Source organism: Ovis aries, chromosome 6, assembly GCF_016772045.2.
Source record: "Ovis aries strain OAR_USU_Benz2616 breed Rambouillet chromosome 6, ARS-UI_Ramb_v3.0, whole genome shotgun sequence".
Taxonomy (NCBI): Eukaryota; Metazoa; Chordata; class Mammalia; order Artiodactyla; family Bovidae; genus Ovis; species Ovis aries.
The window spans coordinates 38,042,905-38,068,762 of record NC_056059.1 but is presented as its reverse complement, the minus strand read 5'-3'; the positions used below and the strand labels follow the sequence as shown (position 1 = coordinate 38,068,762).

Genomic DNA, 25,858 nt, shown 5'->3' with positions numbered 1-25,858 from the left:
CATTTTACCATATTTTTCTGAGTCCTAACTCAAGATATTCTTTTAAATTTGTATGGTTGAGGCAACCTCAACACAGAATATCCTTTAACAGTTAAAAATAAAATTTAGAGTTACTTCATGTAACATTCAGCATCATGTTACCTAATGGAAATTATGAAGTACTAGAGATGATTTTCTGAATTTCATTTTGATAGAAAAATGTTTCCAGATGATTCAGTCACTTTAATCTGGTTTGCTACACAAGCATTCCAAAGTTACATTCCAGGAAAAACTGGTCCACCAAGATGTTCTGTGTTCAAAGTGTTCTGTAGTCCAGTAACATTGTGAAATGCTCAGTTATCTTTCTTGTGCTTACTGAATCATAGAGCCCCATTAGTATGTTAAAACACGTTCTCCAAACTTTATGTCCCATAGAACATAGTTTGCATGCTAAGTCGCTTCAGTCTTTGCAACCCCATGGCTCGTCTGTCCATGGGATTCTCCAGGCATGAATACTGGGATGGGTTGCCATTTCCTTCTCCAGGGGATTTTCCTGACCCCGGGATCAAACCAGTGTCTCTTAAACCTCCTGCATTGGCAGGTGCCACTAGCGCCACCTGGGAGGCCCCGGAGCATAGTGTTGGAAACGCTGCTCTACAGAGTTTCCTGCTAGGCTTTCTCTGTACTTACTGTGATGCTACCAGAAAGAATGTAGTGACTATAATTATGTACGTTAATTTATGTACTGGACTTGCTCTTGTACATAGATTGTTAAAGTAATCAAAATTAAATTATAAGTGCTTTACTAAGATTCACCATGAAAAGATGACTCTAGTAAATAACATTCAGGCCAAAATAGTCACATTTTGATAAGTCTGATTTATTTTTGTATAGATTTTATTTCATAATGAATCAAGAAAGGAAATAGCAGTCAGTTCAGGTGGCTTGCCTCTCTGTATTAAAAATCATAAGAAAATACCTTACGAGTTTAGGAAAACATACGAGATCAGAGTCCCCTTGAGTCTTAATTAAACCACACTCTTATTTTGGTCAGAACTGGATAAAAAAGACATATTTTAATGTAAAAAATAATAAATATATCGACCTGTTCTTTTTTACATGAGCTTTATATTACCATCTTGTTACTTGCCAGTGTCATCAGTAAAAATATTAAAACTGTGACCCAGTAATTTAAAGCATTCTAATGAAATAAAAAAGGCTTTAATAAAATGCATTCTGTTTACAATTAAATATTTTCCCCATTATTGTAATTTTCATAGAGACTGACTAAAGAGAAGAGTTAACGTTTTAAAGAGTTTTAATATAGTAATATTTGCGTTATGAAACAGCTACTTTGGTAATTCCTTATCTTTTTTTTCCTAGAATTTCTCTCACATATCTTATATCTCATTGCTTTGTCAACCATTACAGAATATTCTACTTTACTAATTGCCCCATATCTTTCATGGAAAACTATTCCATTTGTTCAACAAATATTGTATATTTTTCTTTTGATCTCCTGGGCACTGTTAGGTAGAGTTACAAAGTAACTCAGGGAACTTAGCAAAAAATATTTCAAGTTGTTTTTTCAGTTTAACAACATAATTAGTAAAATTTGAAGAAAGATAATTTGGTTGATTCACCCTATTAATGGATATGAAGTACAACACTATTTTCAAACCAGATTAACTTTCCAAATTGAGGTGTCTGGCCCCCAGCCTGCCTTGTAAGTAGTTTTTTTGGAACATTGCCATGATCATTCACTTATGTGTTTTGTCTATTGCTGTTTTATGCTGCAAAAGCTGAATTGAGTAGTTGCAACAGAGATCCTAAAGCCCACAAAGCCTAAAATATCCTGACCCTTTGCAGAAAAAGTTGGCTGACCCATTTTTATTGGTAGAATTTTGATATGATGTGACTAGAAAAAAAATTTATTGTCTTTTCTTTTTGTTTTTAGTAAGTTAAGATTATTATATCCAGTTCTTTCCCAAAACCTATCCACTCCCTCCCTATTGTCCACTTCCTCTTGCCACACAATCCAGTACATTTCTGACTTGTAGTTATTTTATTTTGTTTTATCTCCCTGGGACAAGACCTGTCTGTATCCAGCAGAGTGGTGCTGGGGGAGCCATCAGTGCCAGTTTTGTTCTGTTTTGTAAATCTTCATTCTCTCCCTGCAGCCTCCAGACCTGCTTTGTCTATCTGAGGTAAGTGGTTCAAGGGTCACCCTTCTCTTCCTTAACCAGGTGCTATGACCTGTTAGAGATTTATTTCAGTGTTTCACACCTTAAATTCCTGCCTCACATGTTCTCTTCTCCCCTTTTCTCTTCTCTATTCATTTAGTAATTCAAATTTTTTAGTTCAGCCCTCATGGCTATCATATTTTTCTCCTCATTTTTCCTATAGTGAGCTGAGTAGTCTGTGATTATCATAATAAACAGCCTACTGAATTCACCTATTGTTGAACAACAACAACAAAAACAAGCAGAGCAGGTATCTGAATGATTTCATCCTGCCATGTTTTTCTTCCTTGTTTTTGTTAATTTTAAGCAAGACCTTGGCTTCATTTTTTTCCCCTCCAATTCCATTTCTAGGCAACCTGGAAAATTCATTTGTTTGCTTCTTTGTGTGTAATATAAATGTATAGAATGCTAGACTTTAGAAGCCAGTATCTATAGACACCATTAATTTATTCTTTCAAAAATTTTTGTCTCCTGTGTTCTAGGCAGTATGGTAGTCATATGGAACGTGATGGGGGACAAAACCAGATGTCACTCCATTCATGGTCAGCTTTGTTTGGAGAGGCAGACATTTGAGAAAAATTATACAAATTTTACAAGTTCTTAATTTGTAGGTGGTACTATGATTATTCCTTATAGGGAGATCTTTTCAAGTCAGCAAAGTAAAGGAAGACTTCTCTGAAAAAGTGTCCATTGAACTGAGCTGTGAAGAATGAGTAGCCATCAACTAGGCCAAGCAACAGAGCATGGGGAGGGGAGGAATGACTTTCCAGGAAGAAAGAAGTGACTATGAAATAAAACATGAGGCTTGGTATTCCTCGTGGAGTTAGATAAGAGGTGACTGGTGTGTCTTGAGTCAAAAGAGAGAAGGAGGAGCATGACGTCCCGTGAACATTGAAGAGTAAGTCAAGGGTAGACCACGCAGGTTCTCAGAAGCCATATTTACGTCCTTTCAGTGGCTGATTTTACTCCACTAGTCAGGCAGCACCAGCACCTATCTGGGGACTCTACTTACCCAAGTTCTAGGAGGACGTTCCATTTTTTGGTGGCAACACCAGTCATATCCAGTCCTATATGGCCTCTAGGTATTTTCCATCTGGTCCTTCTCAATGGTCTTTTTCACAGCCTTGGGAAACATTTATGTCTGATCAGTATTGATCTGCAGACTTGCAGGGAGTCTAGTCACCTTGGACTCTTCTACATCTAAACTCTGTCTTCCCTTTTCAGGAAGATTCCCAAGCTCTGTTTGGGTTCCTCCTTTATTGCAGTCTGGAAACTCTCTAAGCAGTAAACCATAGCAAATTTTAGGACTTACCACCTTTTATTTACCTTTTTTCAGGAATCACTGTCATCTGTACTTCTGTCATCCTTTATCTTAGAAACATTATTTCATGTATTTAGTGTGCTGTTTATAAAGTGAGAGGGCAGATTCATCTTGTTACCTCATCATGGTTAGAAAAATAACCCAGATTCATTTTTTAACAATTATTTATCCAGCTGCAATATGCTAGGAGATGAGAATAATATACTGAGCAAGACCAACAGGGATTTATACTTTCTTCAAGCTTGTATTTTATTGGAGGGTGTAAAACAGAAAACATAAGGCAGTGGTAAAATCTGTGTTATGAAATTAGGTGATACAAGGAGATTTTTTGTAAAGCCGCTTTAGGTTGAGTACTCAGAAAAATTGAGATAGCTAGAATATCATTGATAACTGAAACTGAATATGGATGAGAGCTGACAGTATAAAAAAAGGAAGGAAAGCCTGGGACTCAAACTTGAGAAGTAGCAACATGCATTAGCCAGGTAGAGTGGGATGACTACTTGAATTGACAGGAAGAGGCAGAGGAAAACCAGTACTGAGTTTCAAAAAGAGAGAGTATGTTACTCTGCTCAGGCTGCCATAACAAAACAACATGGACTGCATGACTTAAACAATAGAGATTTATTGTCTCAGTTCTGGAGACTGCAAAGTCTAAGATCTGGAGGGTTCTGTTTCTGGTGAGAGCTCTCTTCCTGGCTTGCAGGACACTCTCCCATTCTTTGGTGTCTCCTCTATAGGAACATCAGTCCTATTGGATTATTGTTGTTGATGTTCAGTCATGTCTGACTCTTTGCAAACCCCATGGAGTGCAGCACACCAGGCTTCCCTGTTCTTCACCATCTCCCAGAGCTTGCTCAAACCCATGTCCATCGAGTCAGTGATGCCATCCAACCATCTTGTCTTCCGTCATCCCCTTCTGTTCCTGCCTTCAATCTTTCCCAGCATCAGGGTCTTTTCTAATGTGTTGGCTCTTTGCATAAGGTGGCCAAAGTATTGGAGCTTCAGCTTCAGTATCAGTCCTTCCAATGAATATTCAGGATTGATTTCCCTTTAGGATTGACTGGTTTGATCTTCTTGCTGTCCAAGGGACTCTCTAGAGTCTTCTCCAGCACCACAGTTCAAAAGCATCAATACTTCAGCACTCAGCCTTCTTTATGATCCAACTCTCACAACCATACATGACTACTGGAAAAACCATAGCTTTGACTAGACAAACGTTTGTCAGCAAAGTAATGTCTCTGCTTTTAAATATGCTTTCTAGGTTGGCCATAGCTCTTCTTCCCAGGAGCAAGTGTCTTTTAACTTCATGGCTGCATCACCACCTGCCGTGAATTTGGAGCCCCCAAAAATAAAGTCTGACACTGTTTTCCCATCAATTTCCCATGAAGTGATGGGACAGGATGCCATGATCTTCGTTTTTTCAATGTTGAGTTTTAAGCCAGCTTTTTCACTCTCCTCTTTCACTTTCATCGAGTTTCTTTAGTTCCTCTTCACTTTCTCCCATAAGGGTAGTGTCATCTGCATATCTGAGGTTATTGATAACGTCTCCTGGCAATCTTGATTCCAGCTTGTGCTTCATCCAGCCTGGCATTTCACATGTTGGACTCTGCATAGATGTTAAATAAGCAGGCTGACAATATACAGCCTTGACCTACTGCTTTCCCAATTTGGAACCAGTCCATTGTTCCATGTCTGGTTGTAACTGTTGCTTCTTGACCTGCATACAGGCTTCTCAAGAGGCAGGTAAGGTGGTCTGGTATTCCATCTCTTAAAAAATTTTCCACAGTTTGTTGCAATTCACAGTCGAAAATTTTGGCATAGTCAGTGAAGTAGATTTTTTCTGGAATTCTCTTGCTTTTCAATGATCCAGCAGATGTTGGCAATTTGACTTCTGGTTCCTCTCCCTTTTTTAAATCCAGCTGGAACATCTGGAAGTTCGCGATTCACGTATTGTTGAAGCCTCGCTTGGAGAATTTTGAGCATTACTTTACTAGCATGTGAAATGAGTGCAATTTTGCGGTAGTTTGAACATTCTTTGGCGTTGCCCTTCTTTGGGATTGGGATGAAAACCTTTTCCAGTCCTGTGGCCACTGCTGTGTTTTCCAAATGTGCTGGCATATTGAGTGCAGCACTTTCACAGAATAATCTTTTAGAATTTGATATACCTCAGCTGGAATTCCATCACCTCCACTAACTTTGTTATAGTGATGCTTCCTAAGGCCCACTTGACTTTGCACTCCAGGATGTTTGGCTCCAGATGAATGATCACACCATTGTGATTATCTGGATCATCTATGGGGTTGCACAGAGTCAGACATGACTGAAGTGACTTAGCAGAAGATCTTTTTTGTATAGTTCTTCTGTATATTCTTGCCACCTCTTCTTAATATCTTTTGCTTCTGTTAAGTCCATACTGTTTCTGTCCTTTATTGTGCCCATCTTTGCATGCAATGTTCCTTTGGTATCTAATTTTCTTGAAGAGATCTCTAGTCTTTCCCATTCTATTGTTTTCCTCTATTTCTTTGCATTGTTTACTTGGAAAGGCTTTCTTATGACTCCTTTCTTATCTTCGGAACTTTGCATTCAGATGGATATATCTTTCTTTCTCTCCTTTGCCTTTCACTTCTTTTCACAGCTATTTGTAAGTCCTCCTCAGACAACCAGTTTGCACTGGTGAATTTCTTTTTCTTTGGAATGGTTTTGATCATCACCTCCTGTACAGTGTCATGAACCTCCGTCCATAGTTCTTCAGGCATTCTATCAGGTCTAATCCCTTGAATCTATTTGTCACTTCCACTGTATAGTCATAAGGAATTTGATTTAGGTCATATCTGAATGGCCTAATGATTTTCCCTACTTTCTTCAATTTGAGTCTGAATTTGGCAATAAGGAGTTCATGATCTGAGCCACAGTCAGCTCCCCCAGTCTTGTTTTTGCAGACTGTATAGAGCTTCTCCATCTTCAGCTGCAAATAATCAATCTGATTTCAGTATTGACCATCTGGTGATGTCCATGTGTAGAGTCATCTCTTGTGGTTTTGGAAGAGGTGCTTGGTATGACCAGTGCGTTCTCTTGGAAAAAGTCTCTTAGCCTTTGCCCTGCTTCATTTTCTAGTCCAAAGCCAAACTTGTCTGTTACTCCAGGTATGTCTTGGCTTCCTAATTTTGCATTCTAGTCCCCTATGATGAAAAGGACATCTTTATTTGGTGTTCATTCTAGAAGGTCTTGTAGGTCCTCATAGAACCATTCAACTTCAGCTTCTTTGGCATTAATGGTTGGGGCATAGACTTGGATTACTGTTACTTGAATGGTTTGCCTTGGAAATGAACAGAGGTCATTCTGTTGTTTTTGAGATTGCACCCAAGTACTGCATTTAGGACTCTTGTTGACTATGAGGGCTACTACATTTCTTCTAAGGGATTATTGGATTATGGCCCTACCCTATGACTTCATTTCACCTTAATTACTCCTAAAGGCCCCATATCTCTTAATAATAGAAATCTGAGGATGGGGGATTGGAGGGGTGGTGGGAAGGGAGGGGTACATAATCCAGTCCCTAGCAGAAGAAACAGCCGAAAGTGTTGAATGTTGTTAAGAAGCCAAAAAGTCAAAAACTAAAGATCCTTTGTTAGATTTATTACATTGGTGACTATAGTAAGTGCTGGTTTCCTGGAGTAAAAGGCCTGAAAGCTAGGTTAGAGAAGGTTAAAGAAGAAGAGGTATAGAAAATGGTGATAGCAAATATAGGAAAGCTTATTAAAGTAATCTAACTAAAAATATTCAGTTCAATTCACTTAGTCATGTCCGACTCTTTGCGACCCCATGGACTTCAGCACACCAGGCCTGCCTGTCCATCACCAACTCCTGGAGTTTACTCAAACTCATGTCCACTGGGGAGACGGCAACGTCACCCCATTCCAGGACTCTTGCCTGGAAAATCCCATGGATGGAGGAGCCTGGTGGGCTGCAGTCCAAAGGGTCACACACAGTTGGACACGACTGAAGTGACTTAGCAGCAGCAGTATGTCCATTGAGTCGGTGATGCCATACAGCCACCTCATCCTCTGTTGTCCCCTTCTACTCCCACCTTCAATCTTTCCCAGCATCAGGGTCTTTTCAAATGAATCAGTTCTTCGCAGGTGGCCAAAGTATTGGAGTTTCAGCTTCAGCATCAGTCTTTCCAGTGAATATTCAGGACTGATTTCCTTTAGCATGGACTGGTTGGATCTCCTTGCAGTCCAAGGGACTCTCAAGAGCCTTCTCCAACACCACAGTTCAAGAGCATCAGCTCTTTGGCACTCAGCTTTCTTTATAGTCCAACTCTCACACCCATACATGACTACTGGAAAAACCATAGTTTTGACTGTTGGAAAAGTAATGTCTCTGCTTTTTAATATGCTGTCTAGGTTGGTCAAAAGATTGAGTGAAGCCATGGTTTTTTGTTTTTTTTTTAAATAATGAGGGACCTTGCACTTGTTTAAACATGATGGTGAGGATCCAAAATAGGAGAGATGGTCTATTATTTATTTCCACAACAATGCTACATTTTACAAACCACACCAAAACTCATTAGCTCAAAGTAATTAAGTATTTATTTCACTCGTGTCAGTGATTGGCAAGTGTGACTGGAGGTTCTTTGGATATTGGCTGGGCTCCCTCCAGTGTGTTGGGGTTAGCTGGCAATTGAGTGGAACAGCTTAGCCCTGCTCCTTGTGTCTCTCATAGTCATCCAGCAAGCCAGCCAGGCATGTTCTTAGGGCAGAAGCAGAGGTGTAAAAGTGAACATAAATGTGTAGTCTCTCAACTTCAGCTAGCATCATGTTTGCTGTTTATAAATAGCATGTTTGCTATTATCCCATTAAGCCAGTGCACATCACATAGGTGAGTCAGGATGGGAGGGCCTGGTCGAATAGATAGGGCAGAGTGAATACAGTGATGGATGAAGAACTGAAGTCATTAATTAATCTGCCACAGATGGTATATTTAAGAAAAAGGATTGGAACCATTGATGATAATCATTGAGAAGTTCCTGAGAAGGTCTATGGGAACAGGGTTAAAAAACATTTACGTCATACCAGGTTCTGTGATCTTCTACAGTTAATTGGCATTGTTTTAGATAAACAGCTTCCTAATTGCTTTTACTTTCATATTAGTACTGACATTTTCTAGTTTATTTATAAAGGTATCTGAATCATGTAGTTTCTAGATATTTGAATGCTTATTTAATATACTGCTTTAGGTACAGTTGTACTAATATGCAAGTTCACTAAGAAATTCAGGGATCCCTACAAGACTGAGAATCACTTCTAAATCACATAGCAATGCAAACTGTTCATTGAATCCTGAAGAGAATTTGTTTTGTACCTTTGATATGACTACAGTTTCCTTCATTTCGTTTAGCTAAAAATTCAGGTAGATATCTCACTTCTTAGTGAAGTGATTAAATTCTAAATGTCTTCTTTTCAATTTTTTATTATTTCGGTTTGCTCTTTACTAATCATGGTAGCGCTAAGTAAGCATGTACTGTGCATACCATGTGTTGATCTTTTATTGAAAATGTAATTTTTCTAAAATTGGTACCAGTAAGTTGCAACTCTAGGATTCTATTCTAAGACTATTGACTTTCAAGGTCTTGCTCTTAAACACCTGGTTCTTCCCCTCCTTCAGATAACCATATCAAAAAACCAAAAGCAAATCCAGAAAAATGGCTGACTTATTCCCACTTTAACAATCTGCCGAAGTATTTAAATTCATCAGTATCTTACCAAAAGCAAATTTTACTCTTCAGATAAATTACAGCTTTTAAAAACAAACAAATCAACAGCTGTACAACCTAACACTCAGAGAGTTTTCCAACAAGAGAAAGGATTTATTTGGTCACGTTAAACCTCATGGTTCACTAGTGCACCATGTTTACCTGGCTACACTCTATGGCTTTTTTACATTTGATCCTCTTTAAGCCCAGAGATTCAAAATTAACCTGTTGCATACAAATTACTTGTTTAGTCGCTAAGTCATGTCTGACTCTTTTGCAGCCCCATGGACTGTAGCCCATCAGGCTTCTCTGTCCATGGAATTTTCCAGGAAAGAATCCTGAAGTGGGTTGTCATTTCCTTCTCCAGGGGTGTCTTCCTGACCCAGGGATCGAACCCAAGTCTCCTGAACTGCAGGCAGGTTCTTTACTGCTAAATTACCGGGGAAACTAATACAGTAAAAATTGTAAAAACAGATTATACATGTATCTGCCATAGTTTATCCCCACACATGTAATTTTTTATTTTGATTTTTGTTATCAGTACTAATATTCACATTTATTGACTCCTTACTGTGTGTCCAATCAGGCATATTACATGCATTCCCTATACCAGGTGCTTTATTTACATCAATTCATTTAATAATCACATTACCCTTAAGATGTGGTATTCTATCTTCACTATCCAGTTAAATTGAAACTTAGAGGCTAAGGAGTGTACACTCAGCAGGTGAGTGATTTGATTTAGGATCAGAACTCAGGATCTAAAATCTCCCTCTGTCCCAATTTCCTAAAATTCTCATCCCTAAAGACCTATTTCAAATGTTAATCCATTTCTAGGATTACTCTTTCCCTTCTCTGTAATCCCTTTGTCCTTAGTTACTCCTTTTACTTTTACTACTTTTAATTCTGGTAATTTATGAATACTCCCTCCTCCCTGCCCCCCACCCACCCACCACCTCCTTACCAAGCTGCAAAACCCTTTAAAACAGATACTAGCACACACTTTTATATTCCTAATATATTAGGTAGATATTGTTAAGGATTTAACTTTACTTACCAGCAGACCTGGATGGTGAACAATGCCAGAGCCATATAGAACTGAAACATTTCTCTCTGTGGCAGGGTCTTATATTGACCTTGTAGAACCTAAGAACCATCAAATTTAGGTTCCAGTAGACCAGTCACTTCATTTTTGTAACTTACTACTCAAAAACTTGGAAATATACTTGTCTACTTCATGAAGGTTCTCTGCTCTAGTTCTGCCCTTTCATGTTATTTGGACAGATTTGTGAAGATACCAGACTCAAAGATAGTGCTGAGCTGTAACAACTATCAGTGATTTTTTTTTTTTTTTTTTTTTTTACTGAATAAACAATGGAGGACACAATTTCCAGAAGGAAATAAACCAGTCACCCACTGGCATTAAATAAATTCAAATTTGGTGGTTTCCGGGACAGTATAGTAACTATTCAAATTCCAAATCCTATGTCAGGGTTGCCTATCCATGCATATGGCTAGACTTCTTTCTTCCTTTGAAAAGGTAACTTGTGTTCCCTGAAACTCAACCTAAAGAACACTCATGGTGGCTCTCATGTCAGTCTGTGCCCTGACATTTTCCTCTGACACTGAGAAATTAAAAGATATGACTAGCAGCTCCCTCTGTAAAGAAAATTCATGCTGTAAACATATAGGTCTCTTGGATAAGGTTATGGCTGTAGACCTGACATGGAAATTAAGTATTCTAAAGAAACAGATAAGTAGGTAGTAACATGAAGGGAGAATCATGACAGAATCACAACCCAAGAGTCAGCATGCAGGCATCAGATCATAGGCCCTGAAGACTCACTCAGTTTCGTGACCTTGGGTCAGTCATCTTACTTCTTTGAGCCTCAGTGGATGATTGTTAGAACTGAATGAGGTCAGTGTAAGAAAGACTTGTAGCATAATGCCTGGCATATAGCAACTGCTTTATAAGTGATGTTTTTAGACTTGTCTCAATTACACTGTTTTCTACAATGTGACTGGCTTATTGTCTGTATGACGGAAATGAACCATCACATACCTCCAGTAATAAGTAAAACAAGTTTATTAGAGTTGTATATATGAAAAAAATATTTTAGAATTATCTGTAATCATTAATCATTAAACACAATAACTATTTGGATTCCCATAACTTAAAAAATTATTTTTTCCTTTTATACTTTCCAAATGCACATGTTCTGTAAACTGTTATGCAGATGGTGGAGAGGGGCTCTGTCTTAGGGTGAGTGAAATTACTGAAGTATTGAAAATAGGCTGAGCTGTCTACATAATCATCGCAGGCAACCTTTGCCCTTATTCGGGCCTGTTTCTGACTATCTAATGAGAGTCAGTCAACATGCTTTAAAAACTATAGGGAGCTATAGACAAATGTAAAGGTTTAGTTTAACACTACACACTTTGGTGAAAGCGGGAGGAAGCTAGAAGAGAGGTACTTATCCAAAGTAAGGCCCTGTCCATATCAAATAAGGAATCCAGATGTTACTTGTGGCCTGAGTAAGGGCTGTGTTCTGTTCTTAGTATTCTGTAGACCACAGGTGCCCAAATTTTGAATGTTACTTTTTTGATAGGTATGTATTAATTAAACATGTCAATCTGTATGTGGGTACTAACATTTAGTTCTTTTTCTTGACTGATATTTTCTTCCCATGCATTTGTATAGTTTTGTGCACCTCTAGAGTTTGTGTTCCCAAATTTGGAGTTTACTCTCTAAAAAAGTAACTTTAAAAAATTGTCTTTAAGTATTGAAAAGGACAATAATATAGTTATTGAGTATTACTCTGTGATGAATACTGTTAAATAGCAAAAAGAAAAAAAAATTTTGACCATGATTTGTTGATCCATGCCATTGTTTTCTTATTTGGGAGTTTGATACCTGATATACATACCTACCAAGATACCTCAATTAATATCATTGTGTTTGTATAGCTTCCTTTAGTTTCTCAAAGAGGCATACATCAAATTTTGTTTTGAAAATACAAATAAATATGAAGACTGGCAGTCGTTGGAGGAAGGAAAAACATTACTGTCATTAATCATATCTCTGTTTTGTTTTTAAAAAGTGATTTACTGTTTTTGATTGGTAGTCTTTTAGGCTGTCATTTTGTTTCATATCTATTTATAAAAATTGAAATCATGTCATTCAGTGAAACAAACAATGTGGGGGAAATTCAGTGAAAATATGATAGTTGTTAAAATACTATTTAACAGGTAAATCTCTGGTTTATGGAATGACAAATGAGTCAGTTGTTTGAAGTTGCAAGGAGGGATCAGGAAATTGCTAGCGAAGTCTGGATGCTGCTGCCATTTACCAATTCTAATAAGCCACTACACTACACAGCTCAGCCTCCTCTTTACTGATGGGCAGAATCATTGACATGCAGTTAGAGGAAGCTTAGGAATGATGTAGCCCAGTTGAACTCATCAGTCGTGTCAAATGAGCTAATGTATATCAAGCTGTTTCTAAACATAAGGACTCACATCTGAAGATGTGAATTGACTTTCGTTAATATTACGTAAGACTTGGGATTACATGTGTGTCACGTGTGGAGTGGCTAGCTACCTTTGGACTGTTATGTCTGTGATTTTAGAGAAGATTCTCATCAGAGAGCTAGTAGACGGGCATAAAGAGCAAGGACTGTATTTCAGCTCCAGCCTTGCAACTCGATTTTATTTGTACTGTAACTCTGTGACTCACTTTTATCATCTCTTATGGGCTTACAGTATACCAGCCTTGCTTGGTTGTTAATGAAATGTGAGATAATGCATGTGAATGTGCCTAGAATATGGTAGGCATTCAACAGAGGTTAATTCCTTCTTGTGTCAAAGTGTCTGTGATCCTTGGTTAAGTTAAAGGAAAAGTTAAAAGGGTTGAATGCCAAGCTCAGTAGGTCAAATATCCTGAGGGATACTGATGAAATCCATATATGCTATTTTTTGTCCAGGGGTATCTGAGTCAGAATTACTTATGTTGCATTCAGTTCATTAAGGCAGCAGGAGCTAAAAAAAAAAAAAAAAAAAAAATGCTGTTTAGAGGTCCAAACAGTAATACTGAGTTTTCTAAGGTTGATCGTTTCTTTGAAATGAAAGCAAAACTAAAGTGCTTTACCCTTTTCTTTTCCAGCATGCTACAAGTGAAAACTGATGAGAAACTGAATTTGTCTGATGGGAATACAGCAAGTTGCCCTCTGAGCCCCATTAAGATGTGCCTTAATCATCCCATTGAGTGGAATCTGAAGTTGACAGCAGCATCTCTAGCAAGCTGTACAGTTCATAACCAAAATCTCAAAAGTGAAGAGAAATAGATTGCAGTTCTTCTTGCACTATCTTTATTTTGTATATCAACATTCTTTCTGCCAATAGCATTTATTGATTTTGAAATATTTCTGGTCTTGTGATTTGTCTATAAAATCATTATTAATCATTTTGATTATATTCTTTGTATTTTTTACGTTTTATGCCAGACCATTGTGGAATTTTGCAGTACAAATGGATTTTGATGTTTCTCTTTTTAATGGTATTTTGTGAATTTTTTACACCCTAAATATATAATTGTCCCATTTTATTTCTGTACACAAAGTCTTAATATATAATGCATTGTGAAATTTAGAAGGCTAGTGCTGTAAAGACTTCTGATGACCTGACCCATGAACAGTTGTCTAACAGGTGGATACCAACTACCTCGAAGCAAATTGGTAAAAGGCAAAAGGTATCTCTTATAAGTATCTCTTTCAAAGTTATATATGTATAGGAAATTGATCATAGTTTATCATCAAGTGTTTCATTCACAGGGAGAGTCTGAACTGATCAGTTATTTCTCTGTACTTTTAAACCTATGAAGTCTGTGGGCTTTAAGAGCAATGGCACAACTGCATGTTTACTCTTCAGCATATCATCTGTGCCTCTTGCAGATAAGAATACTGTTTGGTTTTTTGTAAGTTATCAGTTTTGAATGAAAAATGGTCAATGGATTTACATCTATTGATTTTATTGTATTCTAGCCCTTTATTTTAAAGTGTAAAGGGATGTCCTAAAATGAGGATAATATTCCTTTAGTAGTGCAAAGCATAGCTTCATCATTGGCTTATGTGATTGTGTCTAAAACTTGAATAGTAAGAATACTCAAAGTTTGATGCTTATTTTTCCCATGCCAGAGAAAGCAAGCTGTGGTATGGTGGTCCATGTAAGTATGTAAGAATATGGCTGCTTCCCTTTGGATAGCTATGGATTAAAAGGGATTTCATTTATTGAGATTCTGAAGACTTTTACTTATGGCATACCTTTTAAGACCTTATTTATCCCTACCTAGCCCACCCCCCCCCAAATTTTTTAAATGACAGGGATCTAACAATAAAGGCTTACATAAAGAATTTGAAGCACAGGAAGACAGCCAACAGAATGAAAAACAATCATCTGTTTTTCACTGTTTTTATATCACCACCATATCTTCATTTTCCTTTTAGCTTAATAAGCATTCTTTGCAACTTCTGGGCTCCTTTTATATTTCTAAGTTGTATAAAGCATATATACATATGTAACGTAGCAATCTGGCCCAAAAAAGCACAGCAGTCTTAACTTCAGCTCCATCAGAGAACATCACCTTAAAGAAATGGCCTCTCAGAAATAAACCTTAACAAAAGCACACTTATTAAAATAGATCCAATGTTAGGTTATTTCTATTCTGAATAATAGGATTATCAGAGGGTAGAAGATGTTTTGTTGGGTATTAACACAAGGAAAGAGGACTGATTTGACAGAGTAAGTTTCTTAAGTCAGGCACGTGCCAATTTTATTCAGTAAATAAATTTACAGTTGAAGAAATAGTGCTCATAAGTTAGTATGTAGTGAACTTCCTGTCACATTCTTTTCCTACTAGTATTTTTTAATCACTCACAATAAATATTTTGTTATATCCCAAACACAGAAAACCCCATCATTAATACATATATGTGAACATCTCCCTAACCAAGGAACCATCATAACATAAGCAAACTTGGGCTCTCATATGCAAACACTTTGGGGGAAAAAAAAAATCACCCATACAAGTAGCATTATCAAAAGATTTTAAAGTGTAAGGATCACAAAGTTATCAAAATGTAACTGTTGAACTTGGATGCTGGGGACTCTGGTTCATCATACTAGTCTTCCCTGGAACTAAGCTTGTTTCTGGCTAGTTTGTGGTGTTTTTATTTTTCCTTACGATGTCATTTTTAACATGTGTTCTGAGGTGTTATTATCTATCTTGGATATGCCACAGCTAAGTCAAGTTTCTCAAAGCAAGCAGCCAGCGAGTTGTTACACTTAGATGTTGCCCATATGCCATGATTTTAAACATGAAAATTCGGGAGACTTGTTAAAAGGTAGGTTCCCAGTCCCACCTTATTTTCTTATTAAATCCATGATTGATTGATAGCAGATGGCGTAGTAAGCACCCTTATAGATTCAACACAGGATAAAACAATGTGAAATCGCACACCGGAATTTCTACAAGAATCAGACTTTAATTTTCATACAAGGGTAACTTTATTAAAGCAAAGAACTGAACATAATTTTAAAGGCCATTTTTCAAAGGACTCCACCTCCATCATTTCTTCTTCTAACTTGTATCTTCATTGAGAAATTGTGCAAGGTTAAGTTTCGTTTTTTCTAGTGCTGCTGTTTTGGCTCGTCTTGGTAATCTCATCTTCATTTCTGATTCTGGTTCTGGAACTTCATGATCACTAAACAGATGTTGAAATACAGCAATTTAAATATAAGCTTTAAAACCAGTTTATTTATAAATAAAACTTTGTTTCTGTCATTTTATTAGTGTGTGATTGATATCCTGATTCCACTGAGCTTAAAACTAAAATCTCAAAACCAAGAAACACTGACCTGGTATTATACAGAATAAAGCAAAAAACAAAAACTTCAATTTCTATAATGAAGCTTGTAATTAAACAGGAGCCACAGCAACTGCCCAAGAATTTTATGGGATACTCAAGTAGTGAAAAAAATAAGTTCTATTTATTTAGGCAAATAATTCCTAAAACACTAAATAGCAAGTATCCCCGAAAGATACTTGTTCAATTTAATCAAACCTTTAAAGTTATATACTGAAAATATATACATTTTACCTATGAATGAATGAATGAATGAATGAACACAAGACAGCTGTAAACATTCAGCTTCCAACAGCGGCTTATTGGCAGAAATCAAAAATAAATTATACCACTAACACCATCTAAATTACAGGCAGAATTATTCTAACATTATAAATGTAGAGAACCCAAATCTGAATCTCAGTAGTTTGCCAATTCAAATTCAGAGATGTCATATATATGTGATCTTTTAATTAGATGAATAAATGGAAATATAACTTGAAAGAACATAAAAATAATTACATAGTACTAAAAGTCATGTCAACCAATAGGAAAAGCACACAAACCAGAGGAAGTCAAATACTCCTGGATAATCTAAAAAGCTATACATTTTCAGATTATCCTGTTATATATTCACAGTATAAGCAAACTACAATTTTTTTAACTTCTAGATAATTTTTTTAATGAAGATGGGCTTCTTGACATATTCTAGATGTACATGGCATACCTTTCAGAGTTAGCCTCAGCTTCAACAGTCTGACGTCTTCTGTTCGTTCTAGCTGAAGCTATCACTTTTCTCCGTCCTTAAAGACAGTATATAACTCATTATCAATTGCTCATTTTAAACCTATTTTCTCAACTACCCATCCTTTATTTTCCCCTCTTCAACACCCTTCCCTCCTGGTTCCCAGACACCTTGATACAAAGTACCAATACCACAGAGAAATGGAACCCAAGTAAGATTAAAATTTTACTAATGTAAGCTCTGACAATAGGCAAGGGAAAAGATGGAAACTGAGTTATACGGAGGCAAATTCTGTTAAATTCATTTGGGGAAAAGAAGCATGTGAAAAATGCTACATAAAGAGTGTACCCTTTATGGCACAAGGTATATGTAGACCTAATGATAAGGTCAGAAGTATAGATTAAGCCCATAAAACAGGTCCTAAAGAAATAGAACTTTAATCAGTAAGATATGGTTTCTTGTAAAATATTTAAATTTCACAAGAAAATATTCAAAATATTCAAATTTGAATATTAAAATATTCAAACTACAAGGTCAATTCAAATGTGTGCCCTAAAACATTTTGGAATAAAATTAAAGCCTTTATATGCTGGAGGAGGTTACAAAAATTCTACCTGATAGAAATTTACAAAGTTACAAAGTAAAGTGGCCTCTGATGATCCTCATTTATGATAATAAAATACCATACATAAATGAAATTGGAGCTATTAAAAAAAATAGGTGGAATTCTTGTAGTATATCTGACTAAAAGCAATCTGATCAAAGCCAAATTATTCAGTATGGTCATCTGATTGAAATTTATATACCATACTTATTTAAGTGAGACTTTTTCTTTTGTTTTCTTCCAACATTACGTATTTGTTTGTAAACTTCTAACGCAGTTATCCCCAAGAAAACATCCAACAATATGGGACTAATATGGAACAATATCTAGCAATCAGCATTCAAATAACTGGCTCCAAAACAATATCATGGCCAGATTTCATTTAGAAATAATTAAATCTTAATAGAAAAGGGCTTCAAAAAAAAAATTTTTTTTTAAATGGTTGACTCATGAATGGAATTATTAGCATTCTTTAGTTTGCTTGGATGTGTTTTCTGATTCTTCTGTAACAAGCATGCATTGCTTTTGTAATAAGAAAATAATAAAAGATTAAAAAGACCTTGATTTTCAGATTTTTTTTCTAAGTGACCCCTAAACAGTCAACATTTACTTTATTCCAACAAAACCCTTATTGTTGGATATCCCTTGGAAAATAAATTATGTTGGGAAAATATGAAATAAAAGGAAAATAGAAGCCCAGAAAAATACTAGGAGGATAAAAAGGACAAAAATGCTTTATCATGTAAAGGACAGACAACAAACTGATAATATAAATAAATCTTAGTTTAACCCAAACAGCCCTTTGCAACAGATCTTTTGCATCATACTTCTTTCAATCAAGAGCACTTGAAGCAACAGATATTACTTTTAGACACAAAGTAAAACCTAATATAAGCTGAAACAAATCAAAAAGATATTTAAGGATATGTAAGACACTGAAAAATCTTTACACTTAACTAAGGAAACAAAGTATTTCATTTGATAACAAAACTGAAAAGTTGTAAAGTTAGACAATCCATGTTATTACCTCTGTTGGTCTTTTGCTGAGTGGATTTCACTCCAGTTGCTTTTACTTCCTTGACAGGAGTTATGTATACATCTTTATTCTTTTCTATTAAAGGAAATAATACAATTATTAAAAAAAAGCCTCATAAAATATGAGCAAGTCAGTGACAATCAGTCCCCACAGCAGCTACTGAAAAATGTACCATAAATAAATGTTCTAAGTGTGAACACTGGAAAATAACCAAGCAAAACTCTTAGGAACATAGCAGGCATGGTATTATGGTGAGAAATGTACACAAAAAATCTATGCAAGTACAATAAACACTTATCAGTAATATTAATACACTTTCCCCAGTGAATTTAATTAGAAAAACTTCCATTTCTGACATCTATCACTTAGATGTTAGAGGAGGAGAATCTTAATACTCAGGTTACTATATCGTTACCATCTTCACTCTGAAGAACAGTCACAGCTGTGATGTCATCCTGTGCTGCTACAGCTTGGTCACTATGTTCTTTCATTCCTTTTTCTAACTGAATCTTGATTTTCTCCAAAGCTCTTAGACATGTTCTATCTTTTACTTGCTATAATAGAAAAAAAAATTTTTATACAGCATTTTTTTATGCAGCATATTTTTTAATGCAGCATTTTCTAACCTTTTAAAAAACTATATAATGATAAAATTAATAAAGCATTCTAAAAATTCTATTAAATTTTGAAGGAAATATTTACTTCAAGAAATGAGCACCAAATACTAATGTGTGTATAAATTTAATAGAATGTAAATTCTACTTTGATTTAAAAAAATATATACACATTAAGAGTGACTAGAAACTACTTACCTCCAGAATCTCATTCAACACAACCAGAAGATCTTTAGCAAGTTCGCTGCTGAGTTCTAAAGAACTCAAAGCTTTCGTATAGACCCGAACTTCTGGTGAATATGGACATGTTAGGATCTCATTGCAAATTTTCATAGCCAGATTGTCATGAACTGTTAAGGCCTGGCAAATCAAGAGAAAAATACTGGTAAATTGAAATGGTATCTTTATAATACAGTCCTACATATCATTTCCAGCTAATGATCTTGTCATAATCCCAAAATGCCTAAAACAAAATTAACATAGTCCTCCCCACGTGAGCTCCCCTTCTTATAGCAGATGCTGTGGTACAATGCGTACTGAACCATTCACTCTCCAGGCTACCATGACTTTTAAAGGTTAAAGGTTCCCAGGGTAGACTGAACCAGGCTGAAGACAATGGGCTTTGCTTAAGGTCACACTGCCTCCCCAAGGGCTAATCCACATTCAGTAACTGGTAGATGTGTAGGTACAACAGCCCAGCCTTATCTCAATTTCGGACAAACCAAAGAACAATGCCAATTCTGGAACTTCCTGTGAGATCGGCTGAGGCCCTCAGACTGCATGACAGTTCCATCTCTCCCTCTGCCCAATCTATTCCCTTCACTCCTCCAGGATGCTGCTCATCAGAGTGCACCCTGACGTCAACAGGCTCTTGAGGTCTTCTGTCACCCATACCGAGGACCTCAGAGTTACCTTGGACTCTTCCAACTCCCCCGCCTCAAACAAAGCTCTTTCTGCTAGGCTTCTGTACCAGCAACTTTTTTTCTATATCAATTTCTACTACTTTTCACTATTACTTTCTATTCTCTTTCTATAAGCATTTATTTCCTAAAACTAATTTTTTAACTGCTCTCTTTATTCTCTATTCCTCTTACCAACTCACCATACCTAATGAAATTGACAATCAAATTAATCTTCCCAATAATGACTGTTATCCCATTAAGCCTTTCATTATACTCCCTGCAAATAGAGTCAACTCCAAATTCCCTATCCTAATGTTCTCCCCTAAAAGGCCTATTCAGGATCCTTAGCTGTAAAGATTTTTCCACAGTTCCCCAACATGACTTGTAAAACCAGCTACATTTGATCACCTGCACTGAGTCTTTTTCTCTATCCAAATCACTCCTCAAATCCAAACAAAGCCTAAGTGAATTTTATTCAGTCAGATTTAAAACCAGTAATGCTGAACTTATCATCCAAACCACATGAAACCCGCCATCTTCTAAAGCACTTAGCTATATCACTGACCCTTACTATATTTTGTCTTAATTTTTGTAATCTTCTTTCTAATAACATGTAACTTAGTAACTCAAATGAGGTATGCTGTCACTAAATATCAAAAACTAAAATATCAATTAAAACAGAAGACCAATACCTTCAACTTAATACGCTGACATCTGAAATAATTCATAACACATTAACTTTCAATATGGTGAATGTTTGATCAAATGATATTAAAGGGTTAAAAACCAGCTTACATTTAATTTGTGGGAGAGTATGCACTAACTGTATCTTCTCTAAATTAAAAACAAAACTAAGCTTCAGGTGAGTTTCATCCTTTGAATTCCTCTTCCTTGTATCAGAAACATAGCAGGTAAATCAATAATTGAGCACTCAGTGAGCTCTACATACAGGTCATTATTCAGAATGAGTAACAGCCAGCACGAGGTGGGGAGGGGATGGTAAAAATGATGAATTGTTGGAAATTTCCATTCAGTAGCAAAACTGTTAGCACTTTTATTTTTATATGGTATCTCCCCATTTCCCAAAAGGCCTTTTTTAATTAAAATGTAGTGAATTTGCAACATTATATTAGTTTTAGGTGCATGACAGTTATTCATTATTTTTATAGATCATACTCCATTTCAAATTATTTTCAAATAATGGCTACATTTCCCTGTGCTGTACACTATATCCTGGTAGTTATTTTATAAATAGTAGTCTGTGTCTCTTAATCCCTTATCTCTATTTTATCCCTTCCCTCTCCTCTCTGATAACCACTAGTCTCTACTTTATATCCGTTTGTTTTGTCATATTCGTTCTTTTTGTTAGATTCCACAAATAAGTAATTAACAGAGTATTTGTCTTTGTCCGAATTATTTCAGACAAATTATTTAAGACAAAATACCCTCTAGGTCCACCGACACAGTTGCAAAAGACATTTTTCTTTTCTTAGTGTTATGTACTACCACATACACCAGAAATCTTAAGATCAATATGCAGCCTCTCTATTTTAAAGAAACTATCAGAAGGATTATTTTACCAAAACAACAGTGACCTGCATGCTAGTTACTACCCTTACCATCCATAGGCTAATATACTCACCCACCTGATAATCTTGGGAATTCTTGGCCTGAGGATTTAACCCACTTGGTCTTGTCAAATCTACAAGTAACTCAGCAACATTAGTGATATCTATTTCAGCTAGAGGAGAAGATGCAGGGGCATTGGCCAGTGTTTGCAGAGTTGGAAGAAAGGCTTCTTCAAAACATTCCTGGTTAGTCCTATTGAAAAACAATTCAAGGTAAGTTAGCAAAGAAAAAGCAAATGATTCTTTAAAAACAACATTATATGCAAAATTCACCCTATCAAGATATAGTACATGTTTATCTAGGACAGTGCCAAATAATTCAGGTAGATAGAATCTAGGTAAATTCTTCTCATTTACCACTGAAGAAAAAGAAAACTAACAGCAAAATACTATAAATACGACTCATGAGGAGCCTGGATTCAATTTCAAGCTAGACTTTGGTTTATCAATATGACTAAATACCTGCTTGCATAAGCAAACATGGGGAAGAACACGCCTAGGCAATGTCGAAGTCGAACATCCTCTTCAGTCACAGGATTGTACCATAACAAGACAAGATGAGAAAGAATCCTGCTGCTGACCAAGAGTCCAGAGAACATCAGCTTGGCTAGTCCTTCTGCAGCTCCTGTCCTGAGTTCAGACACCTATTAAAAATGACTTTCATTAGAAGAAAATTTTTATTTGTATTAATACTTCCCTTTTAGGCCTTACATTGTAGCCCATCCTACAGTACTTTTATATAAATTTATCCAAAAGTATTCACGTTATTATGATTATTTAAAGGTACATAAGAGGATTTTATTTCTTCTTTTTAGGTTAAGGCTATGTGACGAACTATTAGTCTAGCTATAAATTCCCTTTCAACTCTTCAGAAGAACAAAAAGAACCAAAAGGTAATACTGTGAAACCAGAAACCAAAACCATATGTATTAAACAATTATCATGGTGCTAAGATGTAGAAAACTTTCAACAACAGTCTCTACCATCAGAGACGGTATCTATAAATGAAAGTTCCACAGGCAGGAGTGGCAATATGTGTGAATAACAGGTAAAATGTGAATAGAAAGTACACAAAAAGAAAAAGGCATTGCTTAAAAAGGGTAACCAAAACAAAACTAGAGAAAAAAATGAAAAAGAGGTAGTGGTATTCAAACAGAGATACGGGTATGAAAGAGTAGTAGTTTAAAATACTGGCTATTGAGCCTGAATTAGATTCAAGCCTCTGATACTTCCTAGTTGCATGATCTGATCTTATGCGTATTACTTAACTTCTTTGTGCCTCACTTTTTTCATATATAAAAAATGGGATAACAGAAGTACTTACAACAAAAAACAAAGAATATATGTAAAACTCTTAGAAGTGCCATCCACACAGTAAACCCTTAACAAATGTCAGTGATTATTTTTACTACAGATAGAAAGTAAGTTTTCTTAGCAATCAGATTAGAGAGACCTTGAAAGTTAGGTAAAGAAATTCACCCTCAATGAGGTAGGATATCGTTGAAGATTTTTGAAAGAGTACTTAGACAAATGAGATTTCAAAAAAATAATGTTGACAGGTCATAGATTATTTAACTAGATTCTGTGACGTATATGCAGACTACATCATACAAAATGTTGGGCTGGATGAAGCACAAGCTGGGATCAAGACTGCCGGGAGAAATATCAAAAACCTCAGATACACAGATGACACCACCTTTATGCCAAAAAAAAACAAAAAACAAAAAACAGAGGAACTAAAGAGCCACTTGATGAAAGAGAAAGAGGACAATGAAAAAGCTGACTTAAAACTCAACATTCAAAAAATGAATATCATGGCATCCAGTCCCAACACCTCATGGCAAATAAATGGGGAAACAATGGGAACAGTGACAGACTTTATCTTTTTGGGCTTCAAAATCATTATAGGTGTGACTACAGCCATAATATTAAAAAGACAATTGCTCCTTGGAAGAAAAGCTATGACCAACCTAGACAGCATATTAAAAAGCAGACACATTTCTTTGCCTACAAAGGTCCATATAGTCAAAGCTATGATTTTTCCAGTAGTTGTGTGGATTTAAGAGTAGGACCATAAAGAAAGCTGAGCACTGAAGAATTGACACTTTTGAGCTGTGGTGTTAGAGAAGACGCTTGAGAGTCCCTTAACTGCAAGGAGATCAAACCAGTCAATCCAAAAGGAATTCAATCCTGAATATTCCCTGGAAGGACTGAAGCTGAAGCTCCAATAGTTTGCCCAACTGATGCAAAGACCTGACTCACTGGAAAAGACCCTGATGCTGGGAAAGACTGAAAGCCGGAGGAGAAGAGGATAACAGAGGATGAGATGGTTGGATGGCATCACTGATTCAATGGACATGAGCTTGAGCAAGCTCCAGGAGTCGGTGATGGACAGGGAAGCCTGGTGTGCTGCAGTCCCATAGGGTCACAAAGAGTCAGACACGACAGAGCAACTGAACAACAACGTTGACAGGCCATAATCCGGGAATGAAAGACAAGTCTAAACTAGAAGGGACAGAAGGGAAAACAGTGGAATGAGAAAATACAGAAATTATTTCAGAAATTTTTTCAAAACTCAAAAATGAAGAGAAAAATATAGAGGTTGATAAGATTAATAAGTGCCAGAGTACTGGCAGGTTCTTTCCACACACAAACTCATTTAGGGCTCAAAACAACCATGAGGGCAGATACTTTGTTCCACCCAGCACTGTATTCTCAAGACCGTATAGTTACTGGCACATAAATAGCTGTGAAATACTTGTTGACTAAATTAAAGAACCAGCCTGAATAAACATCATTTTCCCCATTTCCAAGATAAAGAAACAGTCCAGAGACAATAAATATCTTATTGAAGATTCAAAGATGTTACCAGAACACAAGTCTGTAAGTCTCCAATTCCAAAGGCTGCATGCCTTTCATCTTTTTAAAATTTCTAACATAGGAATTTGAATTGGGACAAGACTGCAGGTCTTTAAAGCATGTAAAGAAAACTTGTATATGGCCCAGAGGACAATTAAGAAAGTCAAGATTTTTTAGTGGTTATGACAAAAATAAAATCAAAGTCACAGAATCTAGTGAAGCCAGAAAGAGATTAATGAACCTGTGCTATTTAAAAAAAAAAAAACCCAAAAAACAAAACTCATTCATCTACAGTTAAACAGTGTTCCTGTTCAATAGTTTTCCATCTACACAATGTCAGCAAACCCACAGCACTGGATAAGTCCCAACAAGAAGTCAGTCTTATCACTTGGCTAGTAACTTAAAACTTAAGAAAATACTAATAAGGACTTATTTCCACCAACTTATAGTCAAAATGTGATGTCAAAAACTGTTACATTAAATATTAATTTTAAAAAGGTCAACTCATCAAAAAGATACTTATAAACATAAAACAGAGCCCCAAAACATCTGGAATACATTGATGGAACTGTAGGCAGAAGACAGCTCGAAAATAATAACTGAAGACGTTAATATGCCACTTTCCATAATGAATAGAACAGCTGGAAAGACCAATAAGGAAGTAGAGGACTTAACACCATAAACCTACCAAACATACAAAACACTCCCCCCAACAACAGTAGACTACACAGTCTTCTGAAGTGCACTGGAACATTCTCAAGAATAGAGCCTGTATTAGACTCAAAACCAGTCTCAACAAACTCATAAAGAATGACATCAAACAAAGTATCTTCTCCAACTACAATGGAAAACACTGAAAAGCGTAACAAAAGAAAACTGTAAAATTCACAAGTATGTAAATTAAACAATATATTCTTCTTACACACCAACAGGTCAAAGTAGTCATCAAAATGAAAATTAGAAACTACTTAAATAGATGAATAAAAATAAAAAACACAGAAACTTTTGATATGCACCAAAGTGTTCAGAGGAAAATTTATAGCAGTAAATGTCTACATTAAAAAAAAAAAATCTAAAACCAATAAGCTAACTTTACATCTTAGAGAACTAAAAAAAAGAGACAGAAAATTAGAGGGAAAAACAAACTCAATGAAACTGGAAGTTGGTTCTTTGAAAAGATCAACACACTTGAAAAACCTTTAGTTATATTGACAAAAAAAAGACGCAAGTAACTAAAATCAGAAATGAAAGCAGAACATTACAACTGGCCTTA

General features: G+C 36.1%; 2 protein-coding genes across 3 annotated transcripts in view; one reads left to right on the top strand and one right to left on the bottom strand.

Annotated features, from left to right (window-relative positions):
• LCORL (ligand dependent nuclear receptor corepressor like) overlaps positions 1 to 16,141 on the top strand; it is a 170,330-nt gene extending 154,189 nt beyond the window's left edge. Inside the window, 1 exon segment of the mRNA XM_042251264.2 lies at positions 13,461 to 16,141. Coding sequence (XP_042107198.1) covers positions 13,461 to 13,474 — 14 coding nt within the window. The 3' untranslated portion in view covers positions 13,475 to 16,141.
• The window catches only part of NCAPG (non-SMC condensin I complex subunit G), a 44,945-nt gene continuing 34,927 nt past the window's right edge, over positions 15,841 to 25,858 (bottom strand). For both annotated transcript variants that reach the window (XM_027970895.3, XM_060416905.1), the window contains exons 15-21: positions 22,189 to 22,370; positions 21,745 to 21,919; positions 19,395 to 19,556; positions 18,998 to 19,136; positions 18,574 to 18,657; positions 16,925 to 17,000; positions 15,841 to 16,056 (exon numbers count right to left, since the gene is read on the bottom strand). In XM_027970895.3, the coding sequence (XP_027826696.1) occupies positions 15,933 to 16,056; positions 16,925 to 17,000; positions 18,574 to 18,657; positions 18,998 to 19,136; positions 19,395 to 19,556; positions 21,745 to 21,919; positions 22,189 to 22,370 (942 nt within the window). In that variant the 3' untranslated portion in view covers positions 15,841 to 15,932. The remainder of the gene's footprint in view (positions 16,057 to 16,924; positions 17,001 to 18,573; positions 18,658 to 18,997; positions 19,137 to 19,394; positions 19,557 to 21,744; positions 21,920 to 22,188; positions 22,371 to 25,858) is intronic.